At 40.0% G+C, this 19711-nt stretch overlaps 1 protein-coding gene across 3 annotated transcripts in view; it reads right to left on the bottom strand.

Annotated features, from left to right (window-relative positions):
- The window catches only part of AUH (AU RNA binding methylglutaconyl-CoA hydratase), a 111095-nt gene extending 93892 nt beyond the window's left edge, over positions 1-17203 (bottom strand). Inside the window, exons 1-3 of one of the 3 annotated variants that reach the window (XM_075137402.1) lie at positions 16923-17203; positions 9128-9195; positions 8943-9030 (exon numbers count right to left, since the gene is read on the bottom strand). In XM_075137402.1, coding sequence (XP_074993503.1) covers positions 8943-9030; positions 9128-9195; positions 16923-17139 — 373 coding nt within the window. In that variant the 5' untranslated portion in view covers positions 17140-17203. Of the gene's footprint in view, positions 1-8942; positions 9031-9127; positions 9196-16591; positions 16739-16922 lie in introns of those variants that run through there. The other 2 variants (XM_075137404.1, XM_075137403.1) reach the window with 2 other exon arrangements.
- Positions 17204-19711: the final 2508 nt, after the last annotated feature.

The following is a 19711-nucleotide window of genomic DNA, read 5'->3' as shown; positions in this document are numbered from 1 at the left end:
ATAGTATAGCCCTCCGTTGCTCAAAATTGGTTCTAAAGACAGATATCCATCACGTAAAATAACCCCATACTTTAAATAACTGAAGGAGGTGTTGGTTTGTAGTTCCACGTGATTGTATTACGGAGTCCAAGCTTAGGTAAGAGCTCTGTCTTACACTAGTAAAGCACTAGCTTGATCATTTCTATTAAGTCACTGTCTACAAAAACATTGATTCTGCTTGGCAAGAATCACCACATAGCAAGAGGATGAGGACCAATTCGGACAGACTTGGTTTTTTAAGTAAATCTTAAGTAACAGCATGGGCCTCAAGTCCAAGACAGCTTCAATTCTAATGGGGAAGGAGAAAGAAGAATGCTTATATTATTGGGATAAATGAACCTTTTACATTTCCATTTTTGAATCAGATGTCATAAGCCACACAAGAGAAGGAATGGTCAGATGTTCTGTTTCATCAGCTTTAAAAGGCAAATCTCAAAACTACATCAATCAAGGAAAAATACTGCTAAAAAGATGGCTCTCTAGCTGGCTTTCATAATTTATCTTTCACTAATGGCCTGATCTTAAATTTGTTATTCACCAGCTTTGTGATCACAAATCACAGTGAGCTACAGTCTACAGCTCATTCAAGACCAAAAAAGGAAGAAAAATTGCATGGAAATATCCACAACTAGCATCCCAGCAGAATATAACCAATTACCAGAAACTTTTTTTTTAAGTTTTATGCTGTGGCAATATTAGCTATGAATAAAGTTGTCTCTACTTCCACTAGAGCCTATGAAAAACTTTGACACAGGAGAAAAGCACACTGTGGTTGAAAGTACTTTCAATTCAAATAATCTTCAATCAGTGGAAGAATGGAGTCTCTCTTAGACAGAAATATAATGTTTTTATAAATTGCTCCTGGCACTAAAGGAGTAACTAAAGTTGTCATTAGAGAACTTAAAAATTAGAGGAGAGGGACACACAGTATTTCAGAGACAAGTGTTTAGAGCACACAATGTAGGAAGAGAGAGACATCTAAACAGAAGTTCTGCACAAGCCTGATGAGAAGAATCTTGCATCTCAGGCAAGGGATGGAAGAAAGAACCAGCAGCTACAGATTTAGTCTCTTCTATTGAAATTAATCCACTTTAGCTTCTGTACAGTATTAATAACACAGTACTGGTGTACTCAACTGGAGAGAAAGCTTCCTGACTACTTTTATTTAGTACATTTTTAATGCAAGTTTCTCTGAGACTTTATACAACAAGTACATCCTCAATTTCATAGTTCCTCAAGAATAAAGGTCTTGCCTCAGTCCTATTTTGGAAAATCCATAATAACTGGATATGGTGGGTTAACTTTGGCTGGCTGCCAGGTGCCCACCAACCTGCTCTCTCATTTCCCCTCCTCAGTAGGATGGGGGAGAAAATACAATGAAAAGCTCGCGCATCGAGATAAGGACAGGAAGATCTTTCACTACTTACCATCATGGGCAAAACAGACTCGACTTAGGAAAGATAAATTTAATTTATTGCCAATTAAAAATAGAGTTAGATAGTGAGAAACAGAAACAAAATTAAAAACATCTTCCCTTCACCCTCCCTTCTTCCCCGGTTCAAATTCACTACTGACTCTTCTACCTCCTTCCCCGCTGCTGAACAGTGCAGGCGGGGATGGGGAACGGGCGTTGCAGTAAGACTGTAACACTTCATCTCTGCCACTCCTTCCTCCTCACGCTTTTACCCTCCTCCAGCATAGGGTCCCTCCCATGGGATACAGTCCTTCATGAACCGCTCTAACGTAAGTCCTTCCCATGAGCCGCAGTTCTTCAAGAACTGCTTCAGCATGGGTCCTTTCTACGGGGTACAGTTCTTCAGAAACAGACTGCTCCAGTGTGGGTCCTCCATGGGCCTCACCTACCAGAAAACCTGCTCCTGCATAGGCTACTCTCCACAGGCCACAGCTCTTGCCAGGAACCTGCTCCTGGGAGGGTTCTTCATGCGCTGCAGCTTCCTTCAGGGCATGTCCACCTGCTCCAGTGTGGGGTTCTCCACGGGCTGCAGTTGGATATCTGCTCCAGAGTGGTCCTCCATGGGTTGCAGGGGGACAACCTGCTTCGCCATGGTCTTCTCCATGACCTGCAAGGGAATCTCTGCTCTGGTGCTTGGAGCACCTAATCCCCTTCCTTTTTACTAACCTTGGTGTCTGCAGGGCTGTTTCTCTCTCATTTTTTCCCACTCCTCTCTCTCACAGCTGCTTCTTTTTACCCTTTTTTACCCTTTCTTAAGTATGTTATCACAGGGGCAATATGGTTTTTTCACCCTTTCTTAAATATGTTATCACAGAGGTGCCACCAGCATCGCTGATGGGCTCAGCTTTCGGCAGCCATGGGTCTGTTTTGGAGCTGGCTTGAGCTCACTGTGTCCAACACAGGGACAGCTCCTGGTCTCTTCTCACAGAGGCCACGCCACTGCTACCAAAACCTTGCCATGTTAACTCAATACACGGGTTTAAAAACCCTATTCCCAACTACAGAATAACTTTAAGAAAGCTTAATATACAAAAAAACCACTTTTCTATAATTTTCTCAAGTCAGGCATTGTAATCACCAATGAGAAGGCAGACAAGTGATTCTTAGCTGAAAAGTTCACAGCTGATTAGAGCTGACTTAAAGACTGCATTGCTGTTGACAGTCCCACCCAATTTCCTATCCCATTCCTTGTGCCTGCCTCTTCAACAGGAATGGATCATTCTTTTGGAGATAAAGAAAACGAACATGTTTATATTCTCGTATTCTTACTGAAAAACTTCCTGGAAACCTCCCATTTGTATCTTTTCTGCAGCTAAAAGTTGTATGTATATTTAGCTATTTTTGCAGCATAAACTAAGCATGCAGCTTAGTTAGCATACTGTGCCACCATGTGCTTGTCCACAAGCAATTTATTTGCTAATTTCCCAGTACCTGTTCTACAATTAGCCACACGGTTGAGGTAGAATGGGCAGAATAACAGGAATCAAATAACATACTGAACTCATCCGAACTGCATTCCAATACTAGAATCGTGTAAGTGATCAATTAGGAACACAGCAGCTCTGCCGAATTTAAGGCCAAGAACAAACTTTTGCTTCACATAAACTTTTCTAGCTCTCAAAAATCCACAGTCATTCCAATTTGTTCTGAAATTCAGTAAGCCTCTGGGTACAAAGTAGAGGACCAGAGTTATCTGACTGAGGTACTTCCAAAAGAAAGACATTTAAACCAGTTTTTCTTATTGGGATTTTTTTCTGTGTAGACCAGGGGATCAAACCACAATCCTAATTGCACTTTTTATTGGCTCGGTTGTTCAACATGTGCTCTAGAAAATCGTAACAGCTATTAGTTCTTTCAGAGAAACAACATCAGAAACAAAATTAAAAAGTAAAATAACGTGGGATAAATGCAAGCTGTAGACTCCAAACTCAACAAATTACTATGCATACACTCACAAGACATAGCTGTGACACAGCTGACCAACCTGCCGGTTTTCACATAACTCATGTTGCTTTAGGGGAAATGGAACTGTCATTGAGCCTAGTAGTCTACGAGCAGCTGGCATCCATTTGAATATGAACCTTGGTGAAAGTCTGGAATGAAAAAAAGGAAGCTACAGTCTATCTCTGAAGGCATTTATTTTGGGGAATGAAATTATGTACAGCAACAAAAATATTCAGAAGACTCTGAAGTATTTTCATGTATGATCTGAATCCTCAGAAGAACTCTTTTACCAGTTCCTGTGCAGGAGCTGGAATCTGGAGGACCGAAATATGCTCTGGGAAAATACTCCCTCTCTCCTTGCTTGCTTAACAGAGACTGGAGGGAAAAAGGAGACTACATCTACAGTAATACTTCCCTGCTACTCTTGCTAGTTCTACAAAAATAAGAATAGGTCAAGTATTTGAGAGCTATTATGGAACTCCTTTCCTCCTTTTTTCCATTCAATCCATATCAAAACCTCATAAATGAAGAAGTCTTCAAGGATCTGCTCTACCAAGTTTGTCTGCTTTGTAAATTTCTGCCAGAAAAACTACACCAGCTGGAAATGGCAGCCGGGAACCACACACCATACAGCCAATTCAGCTGTGCTAGAAACAAAATTCTAATGTAGACAAGTTATGCCAACAGGAAAAGCATTTGTGTTGGCTTTACTCGCACCACAGACCCAAACGATGGATTTTTGCTGGCAGAAAGATTACTTCTGCTTTTCCAAGAAGGGGCTTTATTGGCCAAGCTGCAGTGACTTTTAGGTCAAAGCGGTTTGAAGAGCTCCAATACCCATATTTTTCAAATTGTCTTGAAAGCCGGTTACAACAAAAAATAAATTAACTATCCATATTCTGATATGTCTCAAAGATTTCTGACATAAGATCTCCAACAAACAACATTTTTTCAAATCTGTCAACCAAAAAATGCCCCAAAGCTCTCTTTCTTTGTGTGCATGCATATACAACGTAAATAATCCATCAATCTCACAACCTCTATTTCAGTTAGTGCTGTTCACTTTGGAGAAGCAATACTGAAGAGCCTGTTCTTAACAATTACACTTTAAACACAGTCACCAAAAAAATCTCAAGAAGTTAGAGGTTCTTGCCCTTGGAAGCTCTCCTTCTAATTCTCCCATGCAAAAAGAAATCCAGAATTGGTCTGTTCCTCTACAGAATCACAGCATTTCATTCTCCTTCCATATGAAATGGCAGAATTTTTCTGTCTATCAACAGAGGGTGGATGGATGCAGGGAAACTGACAACAACTCACATGTGGACTTTTAGGAAAGAAACAATCTCTGATTGGGCTGGGATAGTCAGAGTTAAGCAACTGATCTCGTTGGGCAGGCACCAGAGGAAGGAAAATAAACCAGTAACTACTCGGAACTGTAAAACAGTAGCATGGGGTTTTATTTATTAGTATGAGGTGTAAACTGAACCAATGGACTATAGGCCAGTAAGTTACTGCCTGAGACAAACACCTGAGGAATACATTTTTTTAAAACACATACAAGTGCCTTCTTGACAGGACATTAAAAGAGGGCTGGAGGAATATGGCAGTCCTAAGGGAAACAGTACAAGGAACAGCAGGTGGAAAGGGGGAAAGAAAAGAAGGTAAAAGGAGTCTGTTTCTTTAATTACCATAACCATGAACAAATAAAACTTTTCAAAAAGAAAAGAATACTACCTGATCTCAAATATCCATAGTTTGACACACAGACAAGATGAGGGGGGGGCGGGAGGAAAGGAGAAGACTTGGAATCACGCAGCACACTTCAGCTTGCCAAAACAACGTTTCCAAGTGCAAAATTCTATAACTAAAAGTTCTATAAGTATTATTTTACCTTTTATTCAAAGCCTCAGGAAACTGTACAACAAAAGCTTTAAGGTGCAATATTAGGTTGTTCAACTCTTTGCACCACAAACATTACCAAACACTATCTGAAAAAAATAGCTCTTGGGGAACGGATTTTATTTTAACTTCTTTCAGATCTCATGTAGTTAAGATCAGAAGAAGCTGTAAGATTTGCCACTCCAAAACAAGGTTTTGCAACAACTTGTGGACAGTCCTTCCTCACAGTACCATATCTCCCAACAGTACTATGCACACACTTGTATTTCCAGAAATTTTTTGAAGATAAAAAAATCCTGAAAATCTGCTCACAAAACTATCTGAGCAATATCACTAATATACATGTTAAAATTACATTAATAATGAAAAATGAAGCTATTCAAACTGCCTATGTAAATGTAATTCAGCCCCTTGTGTGAACACAATATAGCTCTTAATTACTTTATCACAGACTTCTTACCCATGGGACACTTATCCCATGCACAGACTGCGCCTTCCTCGAGGATGGAACACTGCCAGGAAATAAAAAAGATTCCTGCAGAGACTCACCTGCCTTGGCTGCAGAACTGGGCAGGCACACAGGGTCGGCTTACATAGGCCAGGACTGGTCATACATGTTCAGTCCAGAAAGGCCAACACTTTATTGATTTGCTTTTAGACAGAGAAAGAAAGGGGCCAAGAAGTGACTCAGCCAGAGCACTTCTGATGGAAGCACAAGAAGGCCTCACAGACATAATGCATCGTTAACCCCAGCCAAGCTCTTCTTTGACTTCTAGGTGTCCCTTTTGATCAGCACTAGAGCATTAATGAGAAACGTTCTGTGCCCATGGATGTATAGAGCATAAGAAGGAAGATACAAAGAAAACAGCAGTAGAAGACTGAAAGCGAATCTCTATGCAGAAATGAAAGGACATGATTGCTGGCACATCTCTATATTCTTTTATACAATTCCTTTCTTTTTTTTTTCCCCTCCCATTTCACCATGCAAAAATTCCGTAATTTGGAATCATACTCAAATCCACATCAGTCATCAACTGAGTTGATCAGAGTTTAAAACTTTCAATCACCCATGCTGTCATTTTGTGAAAAACAGTTGGATGTCATGTTTTGCGGACTAGCCCTTAGAAGGAAACAAGACACTTGGCTTGTGGATTTCACAGATTTTTGTTGATAGCTGAGGAATGGCAAGATTTAAGGATCTTGGATTTCATTCCACACATAAAAGGGAATTACATTCTAGGACAAAGTTTCTCAATCTGTGGTCTGTAAAACATCAGATGGTGGTCCAAAAAATCATCATAAAAAATGTATTTTTAAAAACATACATTCCCACACATGCAAGCAAGAAAACATAATTGAGGAAATACAAAAAATAAAACAAACATTCAAAGTTTAGCCTAACTGAATTGCACTATAATGCATAAGAAAATGTGACAACATTTCACAAGATGATCCTTGCATTTTTTTGAGGAAATTAAGTGTTCTTGAAACAACACATTGTCCTTTAACATTTAAGTTTGAAAACGTTTTCTTCTGTTCTAGCGAACTTCCTGAGTAAGTCCTCTCCAGAAAATGCCTTGTTACATCCAATATGTTCCTCCCTTCATCCTACTTCCCTAAGCCATTACCTCCATTATTCTCCATGTCCCGCTTTCTCTAGTTCCATTCTTTCCACAGACACCCCTTAAAGTCATCTATAGAAGCAACCCATCCAGCAACTGAGCTCTTTCTGCCTGTTTTCATTGACAAACTCTGCCTCGAGTCTTCTGGTTCACCCTGAATTTCAGTTACCATTGTTGGAACATCCTTTATTTCACTGGTTCAGCTGCAGGAGTTTCCCTTCTCAGGACTCCCCCCTTTTGCCTGTCACTTTTTTTAAAAATTACAGACACCTGGTTCACACCTTATCCTTACTCCCTGGTTTAAGATCTGGATATAGCTATCCAGCCCTAGCCTTTCACACTGCTCTTTTCAGGGCTAATTTCCCTTCCTGATGTCCACACGTAAACATCCTTGCATGTTGTCTACAATCAGCTTGTATACATACTCTAAGTTGCTTTTTTTTTTACCCAGACAAACAGGCAACAATGCCTACTTTAAATCTTAATACCAAAAGAGGTCTGCAAAATCAGCCAACAAAGAAATTGGAGAAGTACCTGGAGCTCCTAAATACAATATTAATAGCATACCTGAGATCCTCTCCCCCAAAATCAGTATTTCTGCTCTCGTATTTCCTATGTAACACTACCATAAAATTCATGAATGTTAAATGAAAAACTAGTAAAAAAGAAAAAAAAAAAGGCAGTTGATAACAAATCGCAATTAATGGCCACTTTTTAATATGAAGTACGTAACATCTAACTTGAAACTCCATTTGCATGCGTTGCTCTGACGCTGTATTCTTCATCAGTTTAAAAACCACAGCTTTTAAACCTTTTTTCCTGAAGATTATTAGCTACTGATCTTTAAAACTTGTTGTTTTAAAACAAGCTACAACCTTTAAATTAAATATGCTGATTAATACACGCGTATTTAACCTATTGATATGTATTAGTAAATGCTGAATTAATTACTCCCTTTTTTCAAGACAATTCTTTTCACAAGTCTTATAAGTGACAAACTGTATCTGGATGAAAACAGACTTAAAAGCAACAAAAAAGAATTTTAAACTCAACTAAAAGTACTTAGTAACACATATGTAAAAATACATATGTAAATTTTACATATGTAAAACCAGGAAAAACTACTTTGCATTTAAAACTGAATTAATTATGTTTTGTGTGGCTAGCAAGCTTAACGACTGCATAAATGATCCGAAAATAAAGATTTTAGAACTGATCTCCTCCTCTTTCCTGACAGTTCTATTCATCTATTAGAAAGCAGAAACTAACTTACTTTTGTTTTCAGTTTGAAACAGATTTGAATTAAATTTGAACAAAATAAGAACTGGATGTGACATCTGAAAATAAGGAGACTATTCACTTGATATCACAAGAGACACAGTTGCTTCAATTGATTTTGACATGTTGACAAATTCTGTTTCCCACTGTTTGGTAGCTGAGAGCTTTTGTTTTCCTGAGCACTTTGGCAGGACACATGTACTGCTTGATATGTGGGTTGGGGTGTGTGCTTTTTGTTTTGGTCTGTTTTTTTTAATTTGAGAATACATTCAGTCGGCAGTAACAGTCACGTTCATAATGAACTTTAATTTTAAGTATGTTTCTTTAATTAAAAGTTAATTTTAATGTGTTTAAAATATGGTTTTGATACAGCTTTCTACACAGCCTCCTTATATGGCCTCTAGAATTATTTGGTCCTCACTCTGAAGTACATGCACAATTTCTGGGAGCTCAATTAAATAATTTTCCGCCACCGTGAATAATCTACTACATATTTTGAAATACTTTATGACACAGATAAAACCGATAATTTGGTTCTTGTTAGCGATTGAGGAAAATCATACAAAAATGTTTTGTTTGCTACTGAGATTAATATATTAAAAGACATGTTTCCTTGGAATCTGGAGTTTTTTTGTGGAATATTAGATACAGATTTCCAGCCTCTCAGGAAAATTAAGTTTGCATACCAGCACAGAATATCCCTGGGACTTCACTCCGGAGTATAACAGTTCGTACTTTCTTATCAGATTTCAAAGCATCCACAGCTTTTGACATCTACAGAAAAAAGGAAGAAGGGGAATAACCAAACACTTTTTAAAGTACTTAATTCCAATACTTCACCTTTATACTAAAAACTATTCTCTTCACTTACCATTTTTAAAATATTTTTGCTAAGTGCATTCTTGGCATGAGATCTGTTTAATCCAAGCACCACAATTCCTGGAGGGGAAGAAAAATTGTATTGTTGTTACAGTGTAGTAAAATATATATTATCTATGTAAATTATTATTTTGAAATTATAGAAAAGCATCACTGAAGACTGCAAAAAAATGCTAGTGTAATCACTTAACTACTGAGTTTTTGAAAGAAAATAAATTGACTTACATTTTCCAATGTTAAACACTTCAATGTTCAACAGAAATTACATTTATTTTAAGAACGAAAATATGTCCCTAACACCTTCACATGGAAATAGTACTTACAAGGCTGAATGTATAATTACACAATTGCATGCACAAATTTCGTGTTTGTGTGAAGTGCTGACATGCAATCAGAAAAGATACTTAATTGTAAAGCATATGTTTCCATATTTAGACAGCCTGCCTTCAGAGACTTCTTAAAGCAAAAAGTGGTACCACAGCTAAGACTGGCAACTCTGATACAGGTAAAAGGAAGTCACAAACGCAGAAAGAATGCTATCAAGGAAACATGAACTCTTGTTTAAAAAGAAATAAATCATACAAAAATTAATCCCCAAGACACAAATTGGTGTCTTGGTACACAGCTCCAATCGCACATTCACATCACCCTTAGTCCAGTTAGAAATCAGTTGTCTCATTGACTGATTACATGTGCATTGGTTTGAATGTTGCAGTAGAAACACCATTTGTTTGTCCTTATTTCAGTCCCCTCAGCCTAACAGGCATGATTATGAAACAGAAAAACTCTGAAAAGTTTATCTTGCTAATGTCTAAGTTTACCAAGCCTATAGCAACCTTTTAGACAGTTACTTCCCAAACAACTAGAATTCCCTGAATTCTAAACACCAGCACCCAGTCCTATTAAATTATCCAGCCCTGGTAAGGTCTTATCAATCAGGACTTCTTTTTTTACTTAGAGAATGCAGGGGTAAGAGGAGAAAGACAAAGGACTAGGACAGGGACCAGAAATGAAAGACAAAAAGGGAGCTCTCTATCTCAAACAAAAATGCCCACAGTATTGCCATCAGTCTACAAAATGAAAAAAGAAATTCCAGAAACTCAGTGTTTGCCTGGGTATTTACTACTTCCCCACTCAAATTTGCACATATAATCTATATGTAATCTGGCTCTCGCAGCCTCCACAGGGTACCTGTCTTGTCATCTCAGTGCATACGACTTCTTTTATTTCAAGGAAACCTGTCCTCCCAAAGGACTGACCTATCAGTGCTTGAGCCCACTCCCCTTCCTCTTCTTCCTCCTGCATGTATGTGCACATGCACGCACACAAAATGAGATTAAAGACAGCTTCTGCTCCTTCTGCACCTACCAATTTGAAACCAAAGTCCTCCATTCGCCAGCTACCACTCTCAAGATTCAAATAAAAACGGTTAAACCCAAGTACCAAAGCATAGATGCCTCTTGCTTGCTCCCAAGGTACAATCCATTGCTATGTATCGATACCTCCTAAAAGGGGAGCGGAGCCTGGCTAACCCAAATGACCTTCACTCCCTTGCTCTAAGCCTAAATTCCCACCTGTTCATCCCCATGGTTGGAAGTATTCATGTAGGACCTCCTCCAAGGGTCCTTATTCAGCACTTACAGAGGAATCTGTCTATGTTCTTTCAAGCAAAAGGGACAACATTCAAGTAGTGCTTCTGACTGTAGCACTTTTATTCTACTGTCACAACTTATTCTTCAGGAGAATTACTCCAAATTCAGATAGTCCACATATTCAATTAGGCAAAAGCAGCACCACACGTTAAAGCAACAAAAAGACACTTGACCTGGGTTTGATTTTAAACTCTAAGACACACTGCAAATCTGATGTTTGAATAAACTAGAGATGCTATCATCCCAAACTCTTCTTCAGTTAGGAAATAAAGTCCTTTCCAGAAGCATGTTTTTTTCAACAGCAATGATGCTTTTTATTCCACTTGTAGTTTTCTTCTTCCCATCAGAGCTCAAACACTGCTGCTCCATCACCAATATTAGTGCATTCAGAAGGAAGTTCCATTAGGGCACATTTAATATTTTCTCCTACAAAGGGATGATGTTTGAAGACAAACCATACCAGTTGATTCTTCTTAGCAGTGCCGTATCAAGTCATAAATCTACCACTTCTGCTCCCTCTCCAGAAAAATAAAAGGTAAATACAGATGACACCCACACAGCTGTTCTATTCCTTAAACAGGAAAAAAAGATGAAGCAAGAACTGCAACAGGAAAAGCATAAAAGGTTTACAACAGAAAACTACATATTGCAGTGATGTATACAAAAAGACATTCCTTGAATTCTCGTTTGAGTCAGTTTTGTTCTAATATGCCATTACTATGGTACCTGGGCATCCTTAAAACAAATTCTTAGTTTTTTTTAACACTGCAGTAAGATTTGGGAAGTTTTCCCAATGTATTAATCAATGACCAAACTACAGACAGGTTAAGTACCTGCTTAAAGTCACAAAACAGAAATCGAAAAATGAAAAACAGACTTCCTGATCTCCAGCTGAGATTTTAATCCTTCTCCCTTCCCCAGCCCACCCCCAGAATCTCCTGGCGAAAACTGTTTAAGGTAAGTCTTCCCTGTTTTGCGCATTCAACAAGATTTAAATCCCTGGTCACATGGGTGTATCAATTTCAGATGGGATAAATTTCTCTAACGAGGGCAAAAAGCAATAATCAGGCTCCATACAACACTGCAGAGCCCCGCCAACCCAATTATAAAGAAAAAGAAAAAAAAAGGGCAAAATGTTCAGACAATACTACCATACAGGTAACCATTCTGACAAATATTGTTAGTCACAGAGAAAACCTGATATTTTTATGTATTTTAAAATACCTGTTACATTGTCAACTGAAGCATTTAACCATGGTTCCTTCTTCCTGAAGCACCCACATATAGGTGTGCTTTCCAAAATATTTAAAAAAAAAAAATTGTTTGAAAAATCTATTTGTAAGAGGAAATAAAAAAAAATTAAAGTCATCATCACATTCATTAACAAATATCAGGAGAAATAATAATAATAAAATTCCAGTATCTGTATGGTGTGAAAGAAGTGGCAGATATACTACGAAGGAATAAGCATTTACATAATGCTAAACTCAATATTCATTTCATAGTTTTTCCTGGGAGTCATCTCCACATTATTTCAGAACATTCTTCAGCAAATAACATGCATCTACTAAAAATTACATCCACATATTAAAAAATAATTTTCACCCTATTAGCTAGGCTCTCCAAGAGACTAGGATGAATCCAATGCTGTGTAATATAAGCAGCCATATCCCTGGGTACTACATGCCTAACCAACCATCAGAGGAAAAGTGTATGCAAATGTACAATATGTTCTATGGTTATAAGCTACTTTTGTCAAAAAAGAAAGCTGCCGGTGATATAATTCTTAATGTTTAAGAGAAAATTATATGAAAGTCATATATAATAAAAACAAGAAATGTCTATTAGTGAGATAAAGATAGATATATATATATATATGAAAGATAGCTTCAAAATACCTGAAAATTCCCAGAAACATCCTCATTTTGTAGTGTACACTAAATTTGGGATTTGCACATAAGTATTTCATATTGAAAGGTTCTTGTATTTTAAGAGTGATAGCAAAAATAGATGATGCTATCATTGTTTAAAACTGCTGAGAGAGAAGATCATACTCCTTTCTATGCTGTACAAAACAGGGTGGACCAATTTAAGTGAAGTGATTAGATCATGGTTTAACTATAGTTTATATCAGCACACAGGAAATCTTAACTTTACATAATGATTTTTATCTGTTTTATCTTGTACTTTCTAGTTTTCAAAAAAATATTTATGCTCAATGTTTGGTAGAAACACATTTTAAACAGTTACTTACAAACAAATCCTGTCTTTACACTCATATTAGTAATTTTGCCTGAGTTAGAAAGAAAGATTAACTACATCTGCATAAAAAGTACTTATGGAGATACGTCTATTTATATTAAGTATACACACTCACACAAATGATCTATGCAAATGTACTTTTTCATAACTGGAAAAAAAAAAATATAAATTATGCACTGAAAAATGGAGGGAGAATCAAAGACAGCTAAGTTATTTTTAAGCTTGTCTCACGTAACTACTCAGATAAACCAAGGTAGACAAGTTGACTTAGATGTTTATTATTCTAGAATAGTTTCTTAAGCAAAACAAGAATTTATGGTGAGTGTATCACACACAATTCTGGTGGTTTCCATTGATCACCTTACCAAGAAGTATTTAAGTGCAAAATCATACAGATGTGTACTAGGCAGTACTTTTAAAACACCAAAACACTTTTCAAAATCCCATATCTGCACCTTTTTTTCTCTAAACACCACTTAAAAATCTTTTCTGCACTTCTTAAATTAGTAGATCTCATCTACTCAGTCCTGCTTTATTTAAAGAGAGCAAAAGAAGGGAAAAATCTTCCAATTTATCAGCTAGTTATCGGTTTCCAATTTCTGAAAAACAACTTCAACTGAGACCGTATTTGTTCTGCCCATTCTATACATGTTAAAATCCTAACTGATGAGGACAAAAAGCTGTCTTACATACTCTAACTGAACTAAAACCAGCTGGAAAATATAAGCCAAACAGTCATTCTAGTGTAAAGCCTAGATTTTACAAATATTTATCTCACATTCCAGAAAGTGACACTGCAACACTTGAGTCAAGAGATATTTCTCCTAATTCCATCTATAACTTGAAGAGCAAAAGCCCTAAGTCCATTAAAATTCGTAATGGGATCACTAATGCAGCTTGGCTAAAAGTTCTGAAACGTCAGTAGTTGTAATATATTTCAGCCCTAGTGATAACTAAATAGAATCTCAAATAAAGTAAAAAATACGTATTTAATTAAAAAATACTAATGCACCGTCATTCACCTACACTGCTAGAAAACTGATACTAAAAGCTTCACGAGTTGCAACATGCTGTTCAGAATGTACAGGCATTTTACAATCACATTCTTCAAAAATCTCAGATCTTGTGTATTCCAGTTCAGTTCAAATTTGGAAGCTGGAAAGACTTGAATTAAAATTTCAATAACTAGCTCTTTCAAATATAGTCTCATTCGAGTTTGTGTTTAACAACTTCCCAAAAACTGTGGTATACAAATCACGTGAAAGTGTTATGAAGCAGGACAGTTTGCTACTTTGCCTGCAGGGAAAGATTTGTGTAGATCTACAGATATATATATATACCTCTACATGTGGCAGTTACTGTCGGTTTTCCTGCCTTCCCTTCATCCTCAGCTGCAAAAGCCCCTGGACAATACATCCTTCTCCAAGTAGCACAGAAAGACTAGGCGTGGACAAAAGCATAATCACAGCATAAATGGGCATGTGTGTGCCGTAAAAGGTAGTCAGAGGGACTGCGTATAGTCAAGAAGTATGTAATGGAAGAAGAAGATGAGGCAATGGCACGGAGGTCCCACTTGGGAAGGTCTAGAACATGAACTAGTGGAAAAAGGAATAGTAGGTTAGAGAAGAGCAAGAAAGACCACAGGGGCTTATATGGAGTTAAGCGTCCTAATGCAGCAGGGGTATTACATGCTGTAAGCAGATAAAGATAGATGAACTTGACACACAAGGCGAGGAGGAGGGTGTGCAGTACCAGTACGGGGAGGAAGCAGAGAGATGCTTCTTTCACAGAAACGTGGTCTGCTCTTTGTGCTACTGACGGAGGCATATGAAGCTTCTGTCTCCTTCTGGCTTACTTCTTATTAACTTACTACTCATTAGCAAGCAGCATTTGTTTCTATGTCCTTCTGAAAGGCAAAGCCAAAGAAAATCCCTTCTCCTGAAGAGAATTCATGAATTAAAAATACATGGATTTAATCCTTCCTTATGATAACCACAGTTGATTTAACACTCAAGTGCTATCTCCATGTTTTGGGGCATTTTTAATGCCATATTTAACACAGACATATATTCTGAGAAGGGAAGAAAAAACAACTTCAAAAAGATTTTTTTAACAGGTGGGCTATTGACATGCAAAACTTTAGCTATCTCTGCATGTTTTTTTCGGAAACGTCCTTCAATTCTCTGCAAATCAAACATACAGTATCTGCATCAAAAACATTCAGCAATGAACTTAGGATAGACACACAGTACAAAACACCTTCATAACATAACAAAAGCAATGATTCGTAGCTGATTCAACAGCTGGAACACTGAACCTAATTCTATTGCTTGTTGTGTAATAGCAGAAATAAAAATCATGATCTTAGGTAGTACTCAAGTATCTTCTACCACTTGTTGGAAAAGCACAAAACAAGCAAGCAAAGACACACCTCCAACTTTTACAAACTCTTCTTTGCTCCTGCCTTGCCTCTTTCTCAACTTAAAATAACCTTAAAAAAAAAAAAAAAAAGATGTGTAAAACTAATTCCGAGTTCCACAGCTGGTTGAGAAAACAGGACTAAAGAAGTAAATCTTAAAGGAACTGGAATAAGTTGGGAACAGAACAACCACTAAGACAGAAATAGATTTCAAGACCAGATTACATCATCAACTTTACTGACCCTTAACAGTACAGAAAAACCTGCCCTCAGATGAGAGCAGAACCTCAGATTTCCTTTGAAAAAGAATCACCTTCTAAGCCTCATGCTAAAATTCAAAGTTTCAAAGTTACCTCTCTGTATATGTATACAAACCTACATAGATGCATATTCAACTCACAGGTGTTTGCCTGAATTTGCAGCAAGTCTTAAATAACTGAGTTAACATGCTGAAAGATGTAAACTGGATTGTGCATCTCAACATATGGTTATTCCAAGCCATACTATCCACATAAAGAGATTCATGTGCTGCAGATGAATACAGCTCCACACTACAGCCCACTCCATAAAAGTAGGTATAACATCACGGCTCTAAAATTAAATCCTCAGGAACAGAGCTTGCACTTACTGTTTCTCCACCATTCCTAGCCCTGCTGCACCCAAATGGGAAGGAAGTGACAAACACCAAAGGAGGTGAAACACTTCCAAAGGAAGAACACCTCCAAAATCTGGTGAGCACCAAACCGAAGAGGAAGTACAAAGTGTCCATGTTGTGATGCACTGGCTCCAGATCACTCTGGAGCAGGGATTTTCTTTCTTTGTTTAACCAGGTGGGTTAAAACAAGACTCTTGGTACAGTTGAGCAGAACAAGGTCAGCAGCAGTTGACAGAACTAAAAGCAAGGAGGAGGGTGAGATGGTTACTAGGAAAGCAGCATGAGATGAGCAAGAGTGCTGAAGCCACACTTTCCAGAACAGAAAACGTCGATACAGCTTGTGTCTTTGTCTGCCCCTGCACACAACACAGAACAGGTGTGGGAAGCAGCACGATTGTAGCAGTTTGCTGCTAAACTTCATTTTCTCCCATTAAAGTGGCCAACAGATGCCAACCCAGAAAGGTGTACCTCGCACATGCAGTACAGACAGTGTAGCACTCTGAAAAAGAAAAGCCAAGAGAGACCAAGCTGAGGCAGTTGTGCAGCTGCCACGCCAGCAGCTCCCAGCACCCTGCGACGAAGCCGCCGGCTGAGGTGCCGAGGAGGAGGAGCCGCCGCTCTCTTCCCGCCCCTCGCCGCCGGGCAGCTCCCCCCGGGACCTCCTCCGCCCTGCCCCGCCGTGGCGGCCGCCCCACAGTGCCGCGGCGGCGCGCAGGGGTCACCCCGGCCCGGCGGACCGGGCGCTGCCGGCGCCGGGGAGCGGAGGAGGGCCGCCCCGCCGCTGCCTTCCCCTCGTTACCTTTGTGCTCATCATCCAGGTACCGGACCCGCAGCTCCTCCTCTTCCTTCGCCTCGGAACCGTAGCTCCTCCCGGCCGAGGGGAGAGCAGCGGCGGCGGCGCCTCCCCGCACCGGCGCCCGGTGGCCGGGCCGGCCGAGGGAGGAGGTCGCGGTGGCTGCGGCTGCCAGCCTGACTCGGCCTTGCAGGAGGCCCAGGCCGCCCAGCGCCGCCGCCATGCTGCTGCCTGCGCCGCCTCAGCCTCTCGCGACCGCCGGCCCCGGTCCCGCCGCCCACGTGACCGGCTGCGGCACGCACGGGGCGCCGCCGCCCCCTCCCCCTCGCCGCCGCCGCCGCCGGAGCCGCCGGCGGGGCGCGAGGACCCTGCGCGCTGCCCGCGCGCTCAACGGCGGCCCGGGAGCCGTTGGGGCGTCGGCGGCCGCAGGCTGAGCCGCGGCAGCCCGCGGGGAGGGGGTGGCGGCGGGGGCAGCGCGGCGCCCTGCCTGGCCTGGCCCGGCCCGGCCTGGCAGCACTGGCGTGAAGCAGGCCGGCCCCCGCTCCGGCCGATGCCGATGATGAGAAAAGGCTTGTGAGCCAGAAGAGATCTGAGGTTTTTCACACACAGCTTGAAATACGCTGGTGCGTGGAAAAGTTTCTCATCAGTAAAAATTGCTATTTAGTTTTATTAAGAGTTCTTGGTAGTGGTGGAAGTTACACAGCACATTTAGTTGGGGTGAACTTGCCTAGATCCCATCTTAAAGGCAGCATGCTCAGGCTTTGTTGCACTGTGTGAGGTGGTACCAGAATGAACGCACGTGAACTCTTCTGCTCCTGCTGCTTCTCAAGTATCGCACCCGTGCCCGGGCCCGGCAGTGGGGTCGGCGCTGACCAAAGCAAGTACAGTCAATAACATAAACTCGGTAGCGCCTGGTTCTGCGCGCTGAGATAAAAGGCTGCTTGCATTGCTTTCCCCTCTCAGTCTACACCCACCCTCCTGTTTTTGGGCACTCAGAATTACTGTTGCGTTGCAAAAGTAAGGATCAAGTTAATACGACTTGGTATTCAGGTCTGGTTTTAGTTGTGTAAGCACAATGCCGTGGTGTCTGCTTGCCCTTCACGCACGCTGACAGGCCCACTGGCATGAAGCGAGTCAAAGGATATAAGCGGTAAGGGTGGAGGTAGGAGATAGTTGCCATCTTTACTTGCAAATTCACGTGTCGCAAGAGCACTATGGCCTGTTTCAAAAGGACAGTAGAATTTCACCAACCCATGTGTCGATACCATAACATTTAGTTGGGCCAGAGTGTATGTTAGATATAAATACAGAAGTTCACTTGACTCCTTACACAGGGCTTTGGAAAGGTTGCTATGGCTGCAATTAATCCAGGACAGTAATGAGACTCCTAAAGCTGTGAAGTTTGGCTTCTTGAAGTTTATTTACATCAAAGAATTAGGCCTTGAGAATTGAAAACATGCCTTTGAGCCACCCCCTGTCATTTTCAAAACTCAGTGTTGCTTGATCAGAGGGATAAAGCTGTACCGCTTCCGAGCAGAGGCTCAGATGGAGCCATTTTGGTTGTCATTTGGAAAAACTAACTACTCCATTCCTCTCCTTCATGCGGTTGCTCAGCAGCTCCTCCACTGCCTTCCTTCTGGAGAAATGAAAGTCTAAAAATAATGTCCTATTTGTTCTTGTAGAGCACCATGAAGGGCAAATGCTGGGGGGAGGAACAGGCAGTCTATCGCCTTGCGTTTATTATGTTTTACTATTTGAACAGGACTATAGCTTGTGATTAACAGCCTATTCCAGTGGTGCCCACAGTATGCTAAAGACTTTTCCAGCAGAAAGGAATAAAGAGTGCCTGTCCTGGAAATTTTGTTCGCAGTCGAAGAACATTTTATTTTATGAGGACGAATTTTGAAAGATCAAACCCAATTACATCAATACAAACAGAGAGACAGCACTATTCTAGAAGACACAGGATAAGGTAAACAGACATTAAAAGCAGAACTAGATTCACTACAGTATCACAATGTTGCCCTGAAGCTGAAGGCAGACGTCTTGTCCCAGTACAGCTGTCATTTGCAATGGTTCCCAGACTCAAGGACTAGCCAGCTCTTGCCTGAGCATAGATCAGCATACGGAATTGAGCCCAATAGCCTCATATCTGTTGTACAAACACTCACAATCATAGTTAAAGCTGAAAGAATTTTAGAAGTACAATTTTCTCTTATGCCATCGCTGTTTGATTTCACTTTCTTAGCACAAGAGTGAAAACAAAATTTTATTTCTATTCACTTTTTCTGCAATTTCTCACATCTACATTGCTAAGGCATGTTTACACCTAGATAAAAAGTTTTATTTCCAATGACCTCTTCAGTGTTTTTTGAAAACAGAATGGTTGTGAAAAGTGGTAATGCAGCTATCATTGTAACGTAATAAAGTTAAAGCTCTTGAAGATTTTTTGCAGTCTACTGAGTAAATGTTTTTTAAAAAATGAAATTTTAGATTTTTGGCAGCAAGAGACATAAAGATGCCTGCTATAGTGGGTCATTCTGTTCTTTGAACTATGTCTCTCTGTATTAATGCTTAAAATTGCATGATACTCATGTAAGTATGGTTTATTTTGGTAATTTAATACTCCAGTGCATTTTGTAATACTGTATATTCAGTTCCTCCCATTGCACTGACATTCAAGCATGAATCAGGACTCTTGGATGAAAGCAAAGTTTTCCATATTCTCTTGTTCCCTGTTTTTTTCACTGTGGTTTAGTTGTAACCACACAGCTTTAAAGTCAAAGTAGTGCATG

The sequence above is a fragment of the Calonectris borealis genome, chromosome Z, assembly GCF_964195595.1.
Source record: "Calonectris borealis chromosome Z, bCalBor7.hap1.2, whole genome shotgun sequence".
Lineage (NCBI taxonomy): Eukaryota > Metazoa > Chordata > Aves > Procellariiformes > Procellariidae > Calonectris > Calonectris borealis.
Note: the sequence above shows the minus strand (reverse complement) of the source record. Positions and strands in the feature narration are given on the sequence as shown.